Genomic DNA, 22,139 nt, shown 5'->3' with positions numbered 1-22,139 from the left:
CAAAGGAACGAGAGAATGTGCTTCAGAACCTTCCGAAATGAGGGAGAGCAGAGTGAAATTGAAAGAGAAGAGTCTGAGGAGCTTTTCCTATAAGGGCCCCTGTTGGGAGAGGCAGGGATGGAAAAGCAGGGAACTGGTGGACAGCAGCCCTCACCAAGCACCTCCCTCACACATGGGCAGTTTTGAAACACAGAGGACCTCATGCCCTCCTGGAGGAGAGCAGTCCCAAGACCCACATGCATCTCCTGGTTTGGGATGGGGATCAGGGTGGGGGACCCCTCACCCAGCATGTGTCTCTAGGTGACACTCTGGTCACCTGACACATCAAAGGCCACCTACGAGGGGACCCTCCCATGAAGACCTCTGAGAGGTGAGTCTGAGCAGGGTAAAGTGGGCTGGAAGGAGGGGGTGCAGGCCTTACCAGGGATGTCATCTCGAGGCCCCTCCAAGTGTCAAGGTCTCAGGGGGTTCCAGCTGCTGGACCTCATCCCTTCCCCTGGTCACACTGACCCCACCCCCCGCTCCCCACCAACCATCTCCTCAGCCTCCACACTGGGATAAGCGGACATCCTAACCATGGGGGCATCTCTTCTAAGGAACACAGGCCTGCGGGTGCTCTGCCCCCTCTGTAGCCCCGAAGTGCCCCTAGAGCACACATGTTCTGGTGGACAGGTTGTCACCCTGAGCAGGTGAGCATCTGCAGGCTGCAGGGGGATAAGCCAAGAAAATCATACCCAGTGGTGGAGATGATGAAGAGACACCCAGACCTTTGGAAGCAGCTCTCCTCCCCAACCCCATGAATCCTCCCCCTGGAACCCTGGACCCTAGAGCACCAGCCAGGACTGGTGTGAAGCGCCGGGCTGACAGCTGCTCTTTGCTTGTAGTTGATCTTTCCTTTCTCAGATGTGACTTGGAGTCTTGGAAAGAAATGCTGATTCTGTGAGATTGGCTTTTTCAAGTGGTCTCCTTCCATCTGGTCCTGAAGCAGGAGGTTGGGGCCGAAGATGACTTGATGCTGCCAGGGATGGGCCAGAAGGGGGAGAAATCGGACCTGGGACAGTTTGCTGCTCTCCACCTCCCAGGGCTAATAGCCCCTCACTCACCTAGAACTGGAATTTCTAGTCAACCGTTTATGGCAGGAGGAGGTGGGGTAGGGGGAGGCCAGGGGGTCATTTCAGCACCATGGATGTCTGTGTCAGAGCCATATGCCCAGGTAGCTCTGCTCTGAGGGCTGGATCCCCTTGGACGTTACATCTGGGCTCAGAGATTGTTAGTCTCCATTCCAGCTTCCATGCCAGTGGCCCATCTGGTTGTGCTGAGGCGTGTATGTACCATGGATGGAGGCCAGCCCTGGGGTTGACCGCCACCTGGCAGCAGCAGGAAATGTGGCATGAGCCACGGAGAGGAGTTTATAGGAAGGCCTCAGCTACAAGCCAAGTCACTGGGCTGTGAGTTGCTGCTCCATAAGTCGTGGCTTATTTTCTGGAAAACTTCCTTGCGGGGGTAGCCTTGTCAACTCAGATTTTCAAAAATGTCTAATTTGATTTGCTGTGAACTAATGTAATATGATAGAACCTAATTTGATCTTATTGACATTGATGAGGCTGAATTAGCTAATGTCAGGCCCATTTCCAAAGTGCACAAAGGTTGCCGAGGAGGGGGCCCCGTGAGGTCAGACATTGCTGCATTGGAGGCCTCGTCTTTACTGCAGTCCCTGAGACCTGGAGGCCTGGGGTGCAGCTCGCAAAGACCACTGATGCTCTTGTTCCTTGGACAGCAAGAAAGACACCAGCTTGAGTCATGACTGCAAAGCACCTGCTACAGGGCCTGGGAAATCCCTTGCCCACCGGGGCCATGGCATATGCACATCTGCAAGATCAGGCATTGCACATGGGACCTAGTTCCCTGACCAGGGACTGAACCTGGGCCCTCTGCATTGGGAGTGTGGAGTCTCAACTGCTGGACCACCAGGGATGTCCCCAGAAAAGTACATTTTTAATAAATTCTGGTTTGGGTCTAAATGTTAAATTTAAACTTAAATAATGCTGCGAGTTTTAATACACCTACTTTTCAGCATGTCAATTTATTTTTTCAACTGTGTTAACACTGTAACAAAAAAGGACCATTATAGCACTCTTGAGGGCAAGAATACAGGGGCATCTGGCCCTCAGGTGGACGCAGGACTGCCATCCCCATGGCCCAAGAGTTTCTCCTCTTTCTCTGCAGGGACTTCTCTCCGTAACGCCCTGAATCTTTAAGAACCACAGGGTGCCATGAGTAAGAGTGCCCAAAGCCTTCATGCAGGGATGCTTTTATGAAATAAGTCCTGCTGAAATACTCCAGGAGAAACAGAGATACACCATGTGGCAGAGTCCAAGAGACAAGCGTAGAAGACTAACATCCCTGGGAGGACACCACACATCCCCACTGCGAACTCAGGGCTGCCAACACGATCCCAGCTGTGTCCTCCGGGATGCAGCGCCCAACACGCCCCACTCACAGTTTAGCAGTGGCCAGTTCATCCCCTCCAACAGTCCTGGTGAATCTCTGAAATTCAGTGTTCTGATTATTCAATGCCGTAATTTAGAAATTCCAAGTGAAGTAGAGCCCACCAGTCCTGTGCCTTGATCAGAAAATATACAGGTAAGGAAAAGCAAAGTAGAAGGTCAACCAAAGTCAACTGATTTTCTATATCACAGTGCTATGGTTGGAATGTTTGTGTTCCCCCAAAATCCACAGGTGGGAATCCTAACATCCATGTGATCGTGGTAGGAGGGGCAGCCTTTGGGAGGTGATTAGGTCATGAGGGTGGAATACTCAGGAATGGGATTAGTGCCCTTGTAAAGGAGACCCTAGCCTCTTTCCTCCATGTGAGATACAAGGAGAAGTCTGCCACCAGAAAGCGAGCCCTCACCCTACCAGGCTGGCAGCTGATCTCAGACTTTCGGCCTCCAGAACTGGAAGACATAAATTGCTATTGCTTATGAGCCACCCCGTCTGTGGTAGTTTGTGATAGCAGCCCAGATGGACTAAGGCAATCAGCAATGATGTAGGGGACAAATTGGAATTCGAAATGAAAAAAAAAAAATTACAATAGCGCGCAGCAACAAAGAGTAGCCCCCGCTTGCCGCAACTAGAGAAAGCTCGCGTGCAGCAACAAAGACCCAACACAGCCAAAAATAATAAATAAATAAAATAAATAAATTTATTTAAAAAAAAAACACTATGCTAGGAGAAAAAAATGAACACGAAAGGCCATGCATTATATGACTCCATTTATATGAAATATCCACAGTAGGTAAATCCAGAGACAGAAAGTGGACTCGTAGTGGCGAGAGGTCAGAGGGAGGGTGGGGAGGAGAGTGACCGCTTAAGGGGCAGGGGATTTCCCTTTGGAGGGTGAAAATGTTTTGGAACTAGATAGAGGTGATAGTTGCAAATATTACAGACGTACTAAATGTCACTGAATTGTACACTTTAAAATGGTTACTTTCGTACTATATAAACTTCACCTCATCAAAAGCCAAAGAAAGAGAAAGCGTCCCGCAGCCTCCCCTGAGCAGGGTGAGTTTGCTCCCCTCACCCTGCCCTGGCCTGGCCTCCAAGGTCTTCCCCGGTCCAGCTACATTTTGGACCTTTGTGCTCCAGCCACACCGTGCACTCAGCTCCTCCACCAGCAGCTTCCTCATCGAGTCCCAGGCCACCTTCTCTGACTCCTTCCTAGATACCTGGGGATCAGCGACCCCTCACCAGGGCTCACGGGGTCTTTCAAACGTTGCGATCTCAGCGTGCAGTTTCCAAGGGTCGTCTCGTCGGATAAGTGGAAATTAGCATTTTCTGAGCCCCACGACATGCAGGCACCTGGCTCAGGTACTGCCAGGCCTGTGTCCTGAGGGGCGGGCGCGGCTCACCTACAACCACCGGCCTCTGAGTAGCTCCTCACTCAGGCGCCACCAGGACCGAGTGTGTTAGTCAAACGAACACTGTCCCCGGGTGTGGAATCCCATGGGGGCCCAAGTCCACGTGAAGCCACAGGAGCCATGCAGCTGCTGTCATATACACAGGCTCCAGGAAGTGGAGTCACGCTGGTATTTTTACCCTTGGTTAGAGCGGATGGCGCCTGTGCCTCATTTCCATCTACACCCCTCCGCTCTCTGGATACTGAAGATACATGCGGGGTCCTCTTCATCCCTGCTGACCAGGATCTGGCTCTGCTGCGGCCCCCGCAAAACCTCAGGGCTCCACAGGCACACAGAGGGGACCTTTGCCTTCGGGGGCCTGGGGCTGCATGTGCTCCTCTCTGCTCAGGCTGCAGGGGACCCTGGACCCCCAGAGAGGTGCCCCCTCTGGTTCAGCACCCAGGGAGACAAACCTCCATCTATCCCACATTCAGTACTTCAGCACCTCCAACGCCAGGACAGTCTTGGTCCAGCCCTCACTGGGTGGAGGATCCCAGCACCAGACCCAAGTCCCGCAGCCCGGCGGCGGGATAGGGTCTCCTGCCTGAGGCCCCGAGTAAGAGTGACGGGGCTGCCCTGGGAGGGACCACGGCGCCTCAGGCCAGCAGAGAGGTGGACATGGCTGGCAGGGGCACTGCCCAGAAATTCATATGTTGAAGTCCTAACCCCCAGTACATGTGAACATGACCATATATGGAAATAGGGTCTTTACAGATAATCCAGCCAAAATAAAGTTATTCAGGTTGGCCCTAATCCACTATGATTACATTGGTATAAAAAGAGGGGCTTTGGACAGGAACACACAGAGGGAAAACACCTTGTGAGGACTGGAGCTGCGCTGTCCCAAGCCAGAAACTACCAGAGGTGCAGGGAACCCTGAATCAGATCCTCCCTGGTGCCTTCTAAGCCACCTAGTTTGTGGGACTTCGTTATGGCAGCCCTAAGGGACGGACACAGGCGCCCTCTGCTCTGTCCCCCTCTCTCCAGACCACGGGGGTGGGGGTAGAAGCAGGGTCCTTCAGAGGCCAAGACCACTGCTGGGTGGTTACTCTGGCCACAGCACTCAGCCCCGGGGGCCGACAAGGAGGGGCGGGGAGGCGGCCTCCCTGGAGCTGGTCGCTGAGCCTCCCCCTGCTATTCGTGGAGCCCAGAAAGCCCAGGAATAGCCAGACGCCACCCTTCCTATGTCATCTGGGCCCCTCTCCCAGCCAACAGCAGTTTGAAACAGCTGCTATGTCCCTTTTAATCTCAGTAGGGGAGAGACCTCAGGAAGGCACAGAAACAGGACGCTAGGCCTGGTCACGGTGTCTCACCTGGGTCCACGGGGCCCAGGCTGGCCCTTTAAGGGACTGAGGGCAGAACTGGCTGTGGGCCCTGGGGTTAAGCCAGGAAGCGGGGAGGGAAGTGGTGGACAGGGGGCCAGGATGGCAGGATGCTGAGGGCAGAGCCCCCTCCCGACAGATGCAGAGGGAGGGGAGGAGGGGAGAGCCTCCTGCCTCCACCCGGACCGGACATGTGACCGCTGCATGGGTGGCCTTCCGCAGGTCCAGTGCCAGTCAAGTGTTGGCTCCAGGGACTTTGCTTCATGTTCCCCAGGATGGACGTGCTGCAGCACTGTGGGGACGGAGCCCACGGTCTGCCGAGAGCAGGAGAGCCTCATGCGGCCCATCCACCAGCGTCCTGCCTCTGACTGTGACCAACGCCTGCACAGTTACCTCCTGGCCGGGCATCCAGGCTCTGCTGGTCACAGAAAGGGCCACAGGCCAAGGCAGCGTCGGGCTCAGAGCTCTGCGCGCTTCCTGTGAAGGTGGAGGGGCAGCCCCACCTGGAGCAGCCCAGGGCACAGTAGTCGCTGCTGCTGCCCTGGGACTGCGGGGGAGCCAGCCTGGTAGGGCCTGCGGGGGCCCAGGCCTCCTGTGGCAGGTAGGCGGGCAGCGGCCCCCCCTCCTCCACACATCCTGCGGGCAGCGCATCTGCTGGGAGGCCGGTGCCAGTGCTCCCCTCCTCCTCCAGGCCCGCTAACGGCCCCACGTCCACCGGGTCATAGGTGAGCAAAGCGATGGCCTCCCGGACACGGGTCTCCCAGGCTCCTCGTGCGGGGCCTGTGCAGTCCGGGCTTGGCTCTGGACCAGCTCTGTGGGCCCCTATCCAGGTCTGGAACAGAGCACCGAGAGGAGGGAAGGCCTCAGGCAGTGTGTTCAGGACTCACTGTGGGAGCAGCCTCCCCTCCTCCAGGAAGCTCTCCAGAAATCCACTCCCAGAGACCAAGAGCACCTGTGCCCAGAACATTCTGTCTTCCCCCCATGGGCCAGCCCAGCCTCAACACAGAACCCCCATTCCCTTCAGGACCCTCCCCTGGTTCCCAGCACAGGCCTGTGCTCACAGAGGCCTGAACCAGGGTACAGATGGTGACAGGGCTGAAGACACTGCTGCCTCACACACTGCCAGCAGCTTCAGAGCCCAGGCACCCTCACCCAAACCCCACTACACGCACGCACGCACGCACACACAGGAGGTGCTGTTGGGCCTGGCACCTTGGGGCCAAGGCCAGCAGACCTGGACCCTCTGTGGGGCCACAGGAGGCCCACTACCTCCAAAAGGAAGATGTTCCTGCATGTAAATCAATGACGTTAGAACACACCCTCACACCATACACAAAAATAAACTCAAAATGGCTTAAAGACTTCAGCATAAGACAGGACACCATAAAACTCCTAGAAAAGAGCACAGGCAAAACATTCTCTGACATAAATCATACCAGTGTTTTCACAGGTTGGTCTCCCAAGGCAACAGAAATAAAAACAAAATAAACAAATGGGACCTAATCAAACTTATAAGCTTTTGCACAGCAAAGGAAACCATAAACAAAACGAAAAGACAACCTACAGAATGGGAGAAAATATTTGCAAATGATGCGACTGACGAGGGCTTAATTTCCAAAATATACAAACAGTTCATACAACTCAATAACAAAAAGAAATCCAATCGAAAAATGGGCAGAAGACCTAAATAGGCATTTCTCCAAAGAAGAAATACAAATGGCCAAGAGGCACGTGAAAAGATCAACATCACTAATTATTAGAGAAATGCAAATCAAAACTACAATGAGTGGGCTTCCCTGGTGGCGCAGTGGTTGAGAGTCCGCCTGCCGATGCAGGGGACACGGGTTCGTGCCCCGGTCCGGGAAGATCCCACATGCCGTGGAGCGGCTGGGCCCGTGAGCCATGGCCGCTGAGCCTGCGCGTCCGGAGCCTGTGCTCCGCAACGGGAGAGGCCACAACAGTGAGAGGCCCGCGTAACGCAAAAAAAAAAAAAAAAAAAAACTACAATGAGCTACCACCTCACACCAGTCAGAATGGCCATCACTAAAAACTCTACAAATAACAAATGCTGGAGAGGGTGTGGAGAAAAGGGAACCATCCTTTACTGTTGGTGGGACTGTAAGTTGGTGCAGCCACTATGGAAAACAGTATGGATGTTTCTTAAAAAATTTAAAAATAGAGCTACCATATGACCCAGCAATCCCACTCCTGGGCATACATCCAGACAAAATTCTAATGCAAAAAGATACATGCACCCCCATGTTCATAGCAGCACAATTCACAATAGCCAAGACATGGAAACAACCTAAATGTCCATTAACAGATGAATGGATAAAGAAGATGTGGTACATACATACAATGGAATACTACTCAGCCATAAAAAAGAATGAAATAATGCCATTTGCAGCAACATGGATGCAACTAGAGATTATCATACTAAGTGAGGTGAGTCAGAAAGAGAAAGACAAATACCATATGATATCACTTACATGTGGAATCTAAAATATGACACAAATGAACTTATCTACAAAACAGAAAGAGACCCACATACATAGATAACAGGCTTGTGGTTGTCAAGGGGGTGGGGGTGGGATGAACTGGGAGTTTGGGGTTAGTAGATGCAATCTAGTGTGTATGGGATGGATAAACAACAAGGTCCTACTGTATAGCACAGGGAACTATATTCAATATCCTATGATAAACCATAATGGAAAAGAATTTAAAAAAAAAAAAAAAAGGAAGCTGTTTCCTAGGTGGGACCAGGAGTCTCCATCGAGTGCACCACACACCACACCTTCCATCATTGTCCTGCCCCCGGAGAGCCAGCCCGTGGCTCCAGACCACCTCCCAAGGGGCTAACTAAGCCCTGACAGGTGCTATGGTTCTACAGAGAAGGGGCTGGGTGCCTGCAGCCCAGAAGATGAGTGCAGGCATCAGAACATTTACTCCCCATGCAGCCCTGACAAAGTGCTCGGCTTTAAGCTTCAAATTATATTTTTGGATGACAAGCTTGAAAACTAGACTCCCTGTTAAGAGAGAAAAGAGCCAGGCGGAAGGCAGCCACGCAAAGCTGGTGTGGGAGAACCTGGGCAGCGCCACCTCCATCCTCTGCCCAAAGTGAGGGCCCCGAGAGGGTGGGGACCAGAGACCACCCATTGGAGCTCCTCCTCCCCTCCTCCTGCCTGTGGAGCAGGAACTACCAGGCCAGCAGGGAGGGTCCAACGGGGCCTCCAGGCTGTTCTCAGCGTCGCGGCCTGTGAGAGCCCACCAGGGCACCACGATGGGGGGGTGGTGTAGGGTCAACTCATCGCTACCCCAGGGGCCGGGAGGGGCCAGGCACTCCATGACGGCCACCAGAGTAGCCCAGGGACCAGGGAGGGCCCCAGGGGCAGCACAAGACACAGATGCCTTCAGGTGCACACAGCCCCCTGAGCTGGCACCTTAAACTGACCATTTACCTCCAAGGGCTGCTGCAAACCAGAAGAGGCAGAGATAATGTCATGAGAAACTTGACATTTTTTCCCATCAGCAATGGAATCAGAGACATGAGAAGAAAAAGAACTCGGCAATAGAGAATAAAGCTAATTTGTCTTTGGCCCCTTTGAGTCACAGTGCGTACATATACTATCTATATACTATATATACCACTATATATAGCAAAAAAGCTCAAAGCACTGACAGAGGCCCCCAACCTCACCCAGAGCCCACAGCCTGGGCGGTCCAGACATCTGGGCACCCCAGGCCCACCGGGTCACGAACCTGAAAGTCCCCGTTGTGCACACTGTACAGGGACTGGAAGAACGGGCCTGGGGACGGCACGTCCTGGTACAAGGCTGTCTTCATCCTGAGGTCAGGAGACAGTAATCAGAGGCCCAACTCCAGGAGGTCACTGCCAGGAACACGGCTCCTTCCAAGCAGCAGGGACCAGCCCTGCCCCGTTAGTGCTGCTGTCGCCCTCTCTTCTCGTTGGGTCCAGGCCTGACACCTGGCACCTGCGGCCCCCTCGCTAATGACCCCACAGAACTGATTTATACCAAGACATGGGTCCCTTTAAGGTGAGTGGTGATGGCGGGTTCAGGGGTGGGGGTGACCAGCTGTGTCTTCAGCCGGAGGGGGAGACAGCACTTCCGGGAACCCCATCAGACTTCTCCCCGAGCACCGGATCTACCCACCCAAGACCCACTGCTCCTCCCGAGAACGGCGCCCCAGACTCTGACCCAGCAAGTCCAGATCAACCTCGCCAGCCTCCCTGGGGGCCTGTCCCGATTCCCCACCCCAGGGTGGCATCAGGGGCCACGAGTCACATCGCATCCACCCAACGTCCCCTCACTTTCCCGTCCTGAGACCCTGTCACACCCTGCACTTAGCTCTAGCTCTGCCTCTCCCGCCAGCTCACACACAATTGCCTCCCTCTGGACCCCACCCCTGGCCACCCTACAGGTTCTCCTCCTCACTTGTACCACAAAACTCCATTCTCAAAACATAAACCAGATCCCATCCCACGTGACCAGGCTTCAGGCGCTCTCCTGGGACCCGAGGGCAAGCCTGAGCCCTCCCTGGTCCTCTTGGCCACCCATCGGGCCCAGCACCCCGTCCCTCCCTCACCCTGGCTGCCTCTGTCCAACCTCCTCTCATCCTCTCTGCTACCCGTCCACGCCTGGCCGGTCTCCTGCGGGACGAGGCCCCATGTGTGATGGCTTGTTTCAGGAGGGCTTTTTTGTTCATCTGGTTGTCCGTGGCACCCATCAGGGCAGGAAACAGGGCCCCGTGAAAACCAGATGCCCAACACTGTCTGCATAAAACCACTGTGCAAATGAGCCAGTGCCAAGCACCTCCAGAGGCAGGAGACAAGGGCCTCAGGCGACTCGGCCCCAGGGACTTTGGGTCCCTCCAGAGCTCTTTTGGGCCACACTGCCCACCACCCACATGCACCTGGCAACTGGGGACATCCCCACTGGTCCGGGTCAGAGGCCTGAAAACCCCTCCCCACCCAGGAGCGTTGTGGGAGGGGGTGTGGGTTTGGGCCCTCAATGCACCGCCTACCCCACACCCACAAACGCACACACACGCTCATGCACATACGAATTCTCACACCCACATGTACAATAACACATTCACTTACATGCACACACTCCCACACACACTCCTTGGCTACAGACCTGGGTGACAGCTTGAACAGCAGGTAGGTCAGGCTGGTCAGCAGGAGAAAGATGGACACAGAGACCAGGGTGCTGTCGCGCTGCCCCAAAGCTGGGACCAGGAGACCTATAGCAGGAAGGGCCCAGGGCTGTGTTCCTCCAAACTCACCTGGCAAAAGCACCTGGATGGGCGCCTCAGGCCAAAATGGAAGGTTTATGTCGCGCCTCCGAGAGTACTCTGGGTGAATCACGCACCCCTGGGCCTTGCCTTTCCCATCCATAAGATCACCAGGGTCCGAGATCCTTTCCAGTACCTCTGTGCACAAGAGTCAGCCCAGCCCCCTAAGCAGATGAGGCCCTGCCCAGGCTCCAGAGACAGCAGCACCAGCCTGCTGTGCAGCTGGGGCCACACTCGCTCCAAGGAGACCGGGAGCTGCAGCTCCCTGGGAGGCCCAGCACTTGGCAGGTGTTTCCCCTTCACACAGACCTCCAGGGGAAGGCAGTCAACTGGGCCACGAGGGAGGGGGTCCCAGGAGGGGTAAGGGGTGGGACGCGAGGGGGCGGGGAGGCCCCACCCAGGCCCCTGAAGGCAGCAGCGCCCACCTTGTCTCTGGGGGGAGTGGAAGCGGGTGGGCTGGCTCCAGTCACTCCATGGGCCCTCATAGCGCTCCTCCTCCGCCACCGCATCCTCTGGTGTGGCCATCTGGACACGCAGCCGGGCCTCATAGGTGGAACCAGGGTCCAATTCAGTGGCTTCAAGTTTCAGCCAGGTCACCCCAACAATGTGATCCTTGTGCCAAGCCCGCTGTGGGGTGAACAGTTAGGAGGTGCTGGGGGTGAGACTGGGCCCATCAGCCCTCGAGGACGTGTACACACACACGTGGGCACACTTACACGTGTCCACACACTTACATGCATCCACGTGCATGCACACTCATCCACACAGGCACGCCCTGTGAACGCTCACACGTACACACAGGCACGCTCACCACACCTGCACTCACTTACCCTTGTCTCTGGTCACTTCCCTCCTCACAATTCCAAGGTGACACCACCCTAGATGGGACGAGGAGTGACCCTGGCTGCTGCTCCCAGGAGAGGCCCCCACGGTAGGCAGACCCAGCCTTACCTCCCAGGTCTCCTCCTGCCTCTTGAAGGCCAGCTCGTAGCTGAGGAGTGAGGCCAGCGGCTCCAAGGCAGGATTGATGCTCCAGGTCAGGACACAGTGGTTAGAAGTGATGTTGCTCAGCAAGTCTGAGGGAGGGTCCAGCTTCACTGAAACAGAATGAAGCTGTGTGACGGTGTGGGGGCCAGCACGCCCAGGACTGGGGATCGCAAAGATTCCCGGGAAGGACGGGGCACGTGGCCAAGGCCTTCTCAGAGCAGAGGCCTCACTGGAAAACTGGTCCAGAGAAGCCCCAGGTGGGACAAGACAGCAGTGACTTCCTCCAGCCTCTGCAGCCAGACAAGGTGAGTTTCAGATCTAAGCTGCTGCTGGAAGTTCTTCCTAGTGTCTTACTGAAGTCCTTCCTGCTGTGACTGAAGTAGATCGCAAGTGACTCAAACTGCAGCTCCTGCCCCAACTCAAAGCCCTGCACCTTCATCCTCCTCCAAAACCCTCCCCCTCCCCGGGGGCCCCGCCTGATGCTAGCCCTGGATCCGTCAGCAGGGACCGGGAGCACTGACTGGGCCGTGGGGGGTGATGTAGCCAGGATGCTCCCGGACAACGCACTGGCCCAGGCCTCACCATGTCTCCGGGGCAGGTACTGTGGATCCACCAGGCTGACCTGCTCCTTCCCAGAGACGTGACGGTGGAAGGTGATGGTGAAGTTGTCAGAAGGCACGAGCACCTCCTCGGGTGGCAGCTCCACTGTGCACACGCTGGCCCAGAAGACGCACCTGTGCTTGCTGCCTGGAGCGTGGTTGCTGGAAAGGGCACGTGTCGGCACCAAAGGGCCACTGCACCAGCCCGGCTCCCTACCCCCACCCCTGCCCTCTACCCCCTGCCCTCCGGCCTCACCTGGTGAAGAGCAGCCAGGGGCCGGCCCCCTGGCCCAGCTCTGGGGCAGACCAGTGGCAGTCAATCCTGAGGATGTTGTTGGTGTGGCACGTGAAAGTCCCAGGCCCTGGGAACAGTGACCCTTGCAAGCCCACAGTGGCTGCTTCAGGGCAGGGCTGGGGGAGGGGGAGGGCGTGGCAGCTGACCCCTCGGACAGGCAGGCCCCAGAGAACGAGCCCAGGAGAAGTTACCGCGGGCAAGGCTGGGAGACCCCAAGGGGATGGGCTCTGAGCGTGCAACCTGGGTGGGGCTGAAGCCCCGGTCCCGCACAGCCCAAACCCAACCCTTCCCCGTGGAGCCTGACGGGGGCACCCCTGTCCCCAGCTCTGCCCCCACAGCCCCACACACACACACAGTGCCAGTCCTTACCTCCTCTGTCCCCTGGGACAGAGACGCCCAAGCCGACCCAGGCGCAGATGCAGGTGCAGGTCAGGAGCCAGGTGCCCACCTCTCGCATCAGGACCTCGCTCTGCAATGTCCAACCTGGAAGAGGCTGGGCTGAGGGGCTGTGTGTGGAGTGCCCCAGTGGGTGCTCCCGTGAAGGGCACTCCGAGTGGGTCACCACCTACACCCTCACCCTGTCCCGTGAAGGAGGCTGAGCACGGCTGTCCAAGCAGCACCGGCAAGGACCTCCAGCTCAGGCCTCCCGGCGTCACTGGACTCTGACTCAGCCACGTGTCCAGGTCTGCCCAGCGGGCGCCTCTCTGGGCCCAGGTCCCCTCCCGCAGGGGAGGCACGGTTGGGGGAATGGGGTCGCGGACAACCACCACAGGGAAGCTCTGCTGGACCCCCTGGTCCCACACCTGGGCCGACTGTGTGAGGCGCGTCACCCACGCGAATTCCCACCAGAGCCACATGAGGTGGGGGACAGTCCCTGATCACTGACAAGGGAGCGGACCCCAGGGTCACACCACTAGCTGCTCCCATCCTGGTGCTCTGCCCCAGGAAAGTGGAGGAGGATGGCAGCGGGGTGTCCATGCGACAGCCAACACCTCCCACATGCTGTCTGTCACACGCCTGTCCCCAGGTGCCCTGCAGAGGACAGCGCCCCCGGGAGCAGGGCTCAGTGCAGGGGTGTCAGCCCCAGGATCCCTGGAGACAGGGGCTGGGTGCTGGGAAGCGCCTGGGGGTGAACAGGCCGCTAACACCCTGTCACCCCATTTGCAGCTCCAGATGGTACACTGATAGCTCCTCTGCAGGAAGCAGGACCAGCCTGGTTATGCAAGCCTGATGAGTGATAAGGAAGCAGAAGAGAAGCAGACGTGCACAGACCGCAGCACGGAAGCGCTCCAGGAGCCCGCACACACTCACCCGGTAGCAGACACCCTCCCACCCCGCCCCCTGCAGCCTCTCTGTGGACCCACAGGATGGACCCCTGTCAAGGCCAACAGTCAAGAAGACCCCACCCTTCCCTAGACTGAAGCATCACCTGCTACAACCAGCCACAGCAGGAGAGGCTGCAGCGGCCACTGGATGGAGACAGGCAGCCTGGCAGCAGCTGGCTCTCAGGGCGCATGAGGACAGGATCAGAGGGAGCACCAGGATGGGGGCGGCTCAGGCACAGCCACCACTGCCTGGCTAAGAGCTGACCCAGGCCACAGTGGGGATGGCCACTGCCCCAGCGGTGGAGGGACACCTGCATCTGTGAGACTTGGGCCGGCACGGCCACAGGCTGACTCAGGAGCGTGGACTGGGGCGCTCCAAGCTCAGCCGGCCCCAGGGGCAAGCGTGGGGAGGACAGGACCCACACGGGACACTCGTGCGAAGTAGCAGGCCAGGCCCACCCTGGGGAGAGGTGGGCAGGGCACACGGCAACTCGGCCATCTAGGGGGAGGGTCCCTGCTTTTCCTCTGCACAACGATTCTGTCCAAACATAGTGAGCCGAGCAGGGCCACCACCCTCCTATGGACGAGGAGGCTGAGGCCCAGAGACACCAGACTTGCAGGATTGGGGGCACTGGTCACCTGGCTTGGGCACTTGCCCCACCAGCTCCCACGCAAGCCTGTGAGCTTTCCCCACCCCGGGGCATCAGTCTCTCTCCTCAGGGAGCCTCGATACTGAGGCAGGGCTGCCCCCATCCTTGGCAACAGACACCGGGCCAGGTGGGGCAGAAACCCCACCTGACTACTCCCTGGTCCTGGAAGAGGCACTGGGATGGCCCCAGGGAGGCCTAATCACAGCTCAGACAAGACCAGGTCACGGGACGGCTGTGATGGCAGGAGGATGGGACCCAGAATCTGGGCCCTCGGGCAGAGCCGCCCACTACACCTCCCATCCTGCTGGGAGCCTGGCTGACATGTCCACCCAGCACTGTCCCTTTCCATCAGGACCTTCAGCACACAACCACTCTGGCCCCTTCTCAGGACCCCATCTCCTCCCTGGCCTCTGGGTCAAGTTCTGGCCCAAATGACCACTGGTCCCCACAGCTTGCCTGCCCTGGTTTCCCGGCCCAACATGAAGGCATGGGCCGCCGTGCACTGGACCCCTGCCTCGGGGCCCATAGACGCTGCCAGCCCAGGGCCAGGTCTCCAGAAGGACTCAGCCCCCCGCTCCCCTGAGCGCTCACCTGCTGCCAGGCGAACTGCCCGGCCAGAGCAGGCCTCTGTCATGGGGCTGGTGCATCGCAGCACGCCCTCCGGACTGGCTTCATGGCAATTACCGCACCCACTTTCTGTCCCCTTTCACAGAGTCTGTATTTTTAATGGAGAGCGAGGGGTACCCTGTTACTCTCCCTGCCCACCCCAGAAGCTGGCAGACACAGAGGGGGGTGAAATGGAGGCTGCCGCTTATCCACCACTGTCCTCTCTGCTGGGGCAGGAGGAAGAAATCCAGGTCCTGGCTCCCCAGAAGCAGCTGGAACCTGGGGGAGGCGGGGACTAGCTAGGAAATGAGGCTGGAAATGGGAGCAGGCGGCTCCTGCTCTGGGCCCCACGTGCGCAGGTGGGCGACTCCAGCACCCTCGGACCTGATGCTGTGGGGCAGAAGTGCTGGAGGGCTCTGCTTCCCATGGTGGTGCCAACCCTGCTGGGGAAGGGCAGGGAGCAGAAGAGGTCAAGGCCAGCTGGGGAGAGCGCGGAGAAGGCGCAGAGGGCAGAAGAGGGAGGAGGCTCCACGGCGCACTTGCCACCTGCCTTCCTAGAGAGCTGAGCTGGACGGGCGCCCGCCTCAGTGGGGTGGATGTCCGGGAGATGTGGAAAGGCCAGGCTTGAGCCAGGGGCGGCCTCGGGTGGACAGGGGCACAGAGGGTGGGGCCCAGAGCAGAGGGAGGAGGAGGTCCAAAGATGGAAGTCGGAGGAGCACAGAGAGAACCTGAGGTCCCTCAGGATGAGCCCTCACTGTCCCCTCTGCCCAGCTGCCTTCTGCGTGATGAGCCTTCATGAAGCCCCCGAGTCCCCTGGCTGTCTCCCCAGCCAGAGCAGACACCCCTGAGCCAGGCCCAGTCTGCTTAGGACAGGGGCGGGGACAGGGCAGGTAGTGGCTATGGGCACGGGCTGGAAGGACACTGACACAGGCCTGGGGCTAAATGGGGGGAAACGATGCCCCTGCTCTTCCCGTGCTGCCCCTGCAGCCCTGGCAGCGAGGCTCAGCCGGCATCGCCCCTGCATCTGGCTCCTCCAGGGCAAGAACCTGTCTGATTTATCCTGCATCCCCTGCACCCAGCCCCTCACTGTTGAAGAAGCACATCCTGAACCTCCCCACAGGCCCGCCCTTGCCTGGGGTAGACAGTGTTATTAACGCCTTAGGTCCCCTGGGGGCTCTGAAACATTATTCAAGCAGAACCCTCTACTCCCCTCCCTTGCTTAGCTGAGTAACCCTCCCAGAATCCCACCCTCACCCACTGCCTCGTCCACAGCTCCAAGGGGAGTCCACAGACTCGCAGCTCCTCTTCTGTCCTAAAGCCCCCCAAAGGTGCCGTGGAGAGAAGGGGCTTTACCAAACTCAGGACTGGGCCTCAGCTCCACTTGTGGTTGTCATGGCTGAGACCACCTGGCCCCAGAACTCCCGCTCACTTGTCCCCACAAAGGTCAGGACCTACAAACTGCCTGACAAGCTCAGAGCCCTTCTGCCCAGAGGCACCCATGACCCCTACAGGCCTGGGAATGGCAGCCCAGCATCCTGTGATCACCACTGCAATCCTGCTGTCTCTGGGAGATGCCCGAGGCCAGGACATCAAAGGCGGTAAGATGAGGGTGGCCGCCCAAACGCCCTCCGCCCTTCTCGTCCAAGTGTGGTCCCCAGGCTCTTCCTGGGGCCTGGGATGGCAGGCCACCAGTCTCTCTGTCCCACAAAGTTCACGCTGACCTGAGTGGTTGAGAAGCCCAGATTACAGACTCACCTTCCCAGACGCATCTGCTAGGTCCCATGGCAAGTCTGACTGGCCCCCAACCCTGCAGCCCTGGAGGTGACTTGTCGCCCTACCACCCCTGCATCTGCAGCAAGTCCCTCAGCCTGATTCAGGAGATAACTGCACCACCCGGTGACGTGAGCCTCCCACGGCAGGCTGACATAGGCCACCCACAACTGAAACCACGAGCGCAGAGCCGAGCAGCTGTCCCAAGTGGGGATGACAGGCGACCATCACCCCAATCATAAATCCTACCTTTCACTCCTCAGGAACAGAAAAGTTGCTGAACGTGGACTTTGGTGACCCATCCACTGATTGGCGGATGACTGTCCACCATGTTCCTCTCAAGAAACACCAGTGAGATATATTAAATTAGCGCCGGGACGTGAGAACCCTGACCAGGCACAGAGCAGGTCTCCTTTCCTAGGCTTTCTGGGAGGTGCAGCTCAGGCGATCCGTGAGCACTGGGGTGGGTGGAGGGGGTGTTAAACATAAAAGTACTGCAGTCTCAGTTCAGGAAGGAAATAAAAAATGGGAGTCCCCTTTGACCTCGGAGAGGCAGCCCCTGTATGAAGTCAGGCACAAGTCCCTCCAGACCACGTCTAAGCCCCAACAAATGCCCATTTAATGGCCTCGTTCCTCACTCTGAGCTTTGCGGCCTCCTTGCTGCTCTGGCTCTTTTCAAAATCTTTCTAGGGAACTACATAAAAACCTACCTCACGCCTTTCCTGGTGGTGCAGGCCATGGTTAATAATCCTGCTGATGGACCTTTGGATTGTTACCTACATACGCTATTTCAGTTTAATTGTCAATATATAAAACTGACGTTATCATATTAGTTTCAGGTATATATATGCTACATGCTATTCTAAATGAAGATAGGAACTTCCCTGGTGGTGCACTGGTTAAGAATCCGCCTGTCAATGCAGGGGACATGGGTTCGAGCTGTGGTCTGGGAGGATCCCACATGCCACAAAGCAACTAAGCCCATGCTTAGCCCACAACTACTGAGCCTGTGCTCTACAGCCAGTGAGCCACAACTACTGAGCCTGGGTGCCTAGAGCCCATGCTCCGCAACAAGAGAAGTCACTGCAGTGAGAAGCTTGGGCACTGTAACGAGGAGTAGCCCCCGCGCACCGCAAGTAGAGAAAGCCTGCATGCTGCAACAAAGACCCAAGGCAGCCAAAAATAAATAAATAAACTTTTAAGAAATTAAATGAAGGTTGTGAACAATTCCAGGCCTGGATCTTTAATCACCAGGATGAGTACTGTACAAAAAATGGCTAGGGGGCTTCCCTGGTGGCACAGTGGTTAAGAATCCACCTGTCAATGCAGGGGACACGGGTTTGAGCCCTGCTCTGGGAAGATCCCACATGCCGCGGAGCAACTAAGCCCATGCACAACTACTGAGCCTGTGCTCTAGAGCCCGTGAGCCACAACTACTGAGCCCACGTGCCAAACTACTGAAGCCCGCATGCCTAGTGCCTGTGCTCTGCAACAAAAGAAGCCACCACAATGAGAAGCCCATGCACCGCAATGAAGAGTAGCCCCTGCTCGCCATAACTAGAGAAAGCCCGCGTGCAGCAACGAAGACCCAATGCAGCCAAAAATAAATAAATAGATAAATTTATTTTTTTTAAAAATGGCTAGGTGTGGAACTGTTGTGTCTAAGGTTGACCGTTGTAAAATACTGATAGATATTGCCAAGTGGCCCCCCCGAAAATGTACCAACTTCTACTCCCACTAGATGTGTAAGCAAGCCTGTAGCCCTCACCAACTGTATACATTATCAGTCTTTTAAATCTTTGTCAATCTAAAAAAAAAAAAAATCTTTGTCAATCTGATAGGCAAAGACATTTCAATGTTGTCTTAATTTGCACTTGATTATCAGTGAAGATAAGCATCTTTTCATACACTTATTGGCTATGTGTTCTTTGGGGTACCAAATAAGGTCACATTTCAGTGTGTCCTTGTGCCTACGTTTAGGTGTGAGTGTGCATGTCTGTATTCTGTGCATCAAAACAACTGAGGCACAGTCTAGAGACCCCAGAGCTGGTTTCCAGTTTCTCTGGAGTCTGAGAAACCAGGACCCATGGAGAGATGGAATCAAAGGCTCAAGTCCATGAAACACCTTAAGAATGACCAGGGGCGTAATCATACTTCTTTCTAATATTTCAATTTCAATTAGCTTGGCCCCTATCTTACCTATTATAAGCACGTACTTTCATACTCACTGGTGCCATCCCTTCCCTAGTATCCCATCCAAAGAGCTTCCTTCTCTCCGTCAGGTTAGAACTTACTACCTTGAGACCAGCAGACCACACACCACCCACACCACAACCCCACAAGGAGACACCACCAAGGCTACAAAGGTGGGTTATCATGGACACTTAGATGTGGGAAGAAGGCCAGTGCCTCTGCCCAGAAGTGTTCTGACGGCACAACCTGACACCCCACCCCCTCCCATAACAAATGGAGATAAAAAGAAAAACAACATCCATAGATGGAGGGTAAAAGACCATACAACCAGAGTCACCAAATACCTGCTGAAATCCAGCCCCTTGAAAGAAAGGAACAGCCAATAACAAACACCATTGGTCAGACATGTCCTAAGGATGTTATATGTGAAGCTACATAAATCCTCACAACCCTATGAGGTAGACCAGAGGTTAGCAAACTACAGCTCACAGGCCAAATCCACCCCACCCTTTAAAAAAAAAAACCTGTGAGCTGGGTTTCCCTGGTGGCGCAGTGGTTGAGAGTCCGCCCGCCGGTACAGGGGACATGGGTTCGTGCCCTGGTCTGGGAGGATCCTACATGCCGCGGGGCGGCTGGGCCCGTGAGCCATGGCCGCTGAGCCTGCGCATCCGGAGCCTGTGCTCCGCAGCGGGAGAGACCGCAACAGTGAGAGGCCCGCGTACCGCAAAAAAAACAAAAAAAAAAACAAAAAAACACCTGTGAGCTAAAAATAGTTTATACGGAGAATTCCCTGGCAATCCAGTGGTTAAGGCTTTGCCTTCTAACGCAGGGGGTGCAGGTTCGATCCCTGGTCGGGGAGCTAAGATCCCACATGCCTTGCGGCCAAAAACCCAAAACACAAAACAGAAGCAATATTGTAACAAATTCAATAAAGACTTTAAAAATGGTCCATATCAAAAAAATCTTAAAAAAATGAAAAATAAATAAAGTCCCAATCCCTGGTCAGGGAAATGAGACCCTGCAAGCCGCGCCTCACAGAAATTAATTAATTAATTAAGATAGTTTATACATTTTTAAATAGTTGGGGGGAAAAAGCTTAAAGAATTATACGACATGTGGAACTACTATGAAATTCAGATGTCAGCATCCAGCTTCACTGGAAGACAGCCATACCACCCACTCGTGTTATCTGCAGCTGCTCTCATGTGCTGACAGCGAAGTACTGGTGACAGGGCTTCCAGCCCTTGCTCTGCCGGCTCACAACTCAGCAGTGACCTTAACAGCATTTCAAGGGCCACCATACGGTTGTATCCATTCTCTTTATTCTTTTTTTTTTTTTTTTTTTTTGCTTACTATGAGTGCACACCCAGCATGTCAAAATAAGAAAAGTGGGCACAGAATGTCATGTTTTTAAGGCACAGGGCAGTGCAGACTATCTTGTCAGCAAACTGGATAGCAGAGCAGTGTTTATCACACAACGATACCACAATGGTCGACGTTGCCAGACCGAGCACTCGTCACTGGCACGAATCTCAACACAAAACAGAATTCCTGGACTTCCCTGGTGGCGCAGTGGTTAAGAATCCGCCTGCCACTGCAGGGGACACGGGTTCAAGCCCTGGTCCGGGAAGATCCCACGTGCCGCGAAGCAACTAAGCCCGTGCACTACAACTACTGAGCCTGCACTCTAGAGCCCGCGAGCCACAGCTACTGAGCCGGCATGCCACAGCTACTGAAGCCCGCGCGACTAGAGCCCGTGCTCCACAACAAGAGAAGCCACTGCAATGAGAGGCCCGAGCACCGCAATGAAGAGTAGCCCCCGCTTGCTGCAACTAGAGAAAGCCCACGCGCAGCAACGCAACACAGCCAAAAATAAATTAATTAATTAATTTAAAAAAAAAAGAGAGAAAGTGCTCACAGGCTGTGAGTCTGCACTGCACTATTCACCTACAAATATGCTGAGGAAAACATCTGCATCTCTCACCACATTGCATCTACTGAATCCATCAGCAATGTCAACAGTGAACTTCCTCTGCTCTCATGGCCTGAACCACTATGAGATACACGTTTGCAACGCTGATGACGAGGAACACTAACTCTGAACCTCAATTACGCAAAATGGTATCCATTCCTTTCATCAGTGGACTCGCATTACAAAATATTGTAGGATTATATTTTGAATTTCTTTATAAGACTTTGTTTTCTTGTGTTTTCCTAGATTTTGACTCTTGACCCACAAAACCCAAAATACTTACTATCTGGCTCTTTACAGGAAAAGTTGTAAACTCCTGAAATAGACTATTATTATCTCCATTTTACACAGGACGAAACGAACTTGACAGGCAGGCAGGCTGACTTCAGAGGGCACGACCTTCGCCACTGATCCACGCTGCCTCCAACAACAAAAACGAGAACAGGCATCTGAGGAAACGTAACTAACTAATGGCACAGAAAGAAGACACTGAAGATAACAGCCACAGGATAAAACCACATTTGCAAATCCAGCACAAACTGCTCTGAAACAGAAAAAATTGGACACAGTGAGCTCAGGACCTGGTCAACCATCACGTGACCCATACAGATTAATAGTTTCTTGGAAAGATAACAAGTTTCAAAAAAGTAAAAATCTGTATCAGAGGCATAAATTTAAGTCCCATTATTTCATAAGTGAGACTTCATTATGAAGAGAATAGATACAGGGAACTACATTCAATATCCTGTAATAAACCATAATGAAAAATAATGTGAAAAAGAATACATGTACACATAACTGAATCACTTTGCTGTACACCAGAAATTAACACAGCGTTGTAAGTCAACTATACTTCAATAAACTAAAAAAAGAGAGAGATCTGAAAAAGCAATTAAGTCTGAGCAAGAAACCAATCCATCAATAACCAAGATCCTGTCCCCTGCTAGCCCAGAGTGTCCTTTTTCTCTTTAGTGTAGAAAAATAGACACAGAAAGTATAAAGTGTAAAAAAAACATACTACCTATTAAGTTTATTGCAATCCTAGGAAAAAAGAATATAAATCATAAAGAAATAGAAATCCATGTCACTCACAATTTTGTAACTTGTTTGGCCCTAAGTATAGTAGTCAGTTTTGGAATCCTATT

At 54.9% G+C, this 22,139-nt stretch overlaps 1 protein-coding gene across 4 annotated transcripts; it reads right to left on the bottom strand.

Annotated features, from left to right (window-relative positions):
• Window positions 1-1,942: 1,942 nt before the first annotated feature.
• IL9R (interleukin 9 receptor) lies at window positions 1,943-22,033 on the bottom strand. 4 transcript variants are annotated; one of them, XM_067707294.1, is made up of 8 exons: window positions 12,848-13,788; window positions 12,440-12,545; window positions 12,167-12,345; window positions 11,549-11,694; window positions 11,023-11,224; window positions 10,441-10,546; window positions 9,041-9,125; window positions 1,943-6,113 (listed from the first exon to the last, which is right to left on the bottom strand). In XM_067707294.1, the coding sequence occupies exons 1-8, from the start codon at window positions 12,933-12,935 to the stop codon at window positions 5,616-5,618; spliced, it is 1,410 nt and encodes a 469-aa protein (XP_067563395.1). In that variant the 5' UTR covers window positions 12,936-13,788; the 3' UTR covers window positions 1,943-5,615. The 4 variants fall into 4 exon arrangements, 3 of the variants coding, with proteins under 3 accessions (XP_067563395.1, XP_067563394.1, XP_067563393.1); XR_010935077.1 differs by having other exon boundaries at window positions 6,051-6,113; window positions 9,041-10,546; XM_067707293.1 differs by lacking the exon at window positions 1,943-6,113 and adding an exon at window positions 21,278-22,033 and having other exon boundaries at window positions 8,990-10,546; window positions 12,848-12,961.
• Between the last annotated feature and the right edge of the window lie 106 nt (window positions 22,034-22,139).

Source organism: Pseudorca crassidens, chromosome 15, assembly GCF_039906515.1.
Source record: "Pseudorca crassidens isolate mPseCra1 chromosome 15, mPseCra1.hap1, whole genome shotgun sequence".
NCBI lineage: Eukaryota > Metazoa > Chordata > Mammalia > Artiodactyla > Delphinidae > Pseudorca > Pseudorca crassidens.
The sequence above is the reverse complement of the archived record's forward strand: the minus strand, read 5'-3'. Positions and strand labels throughout refer to the sequence as shown.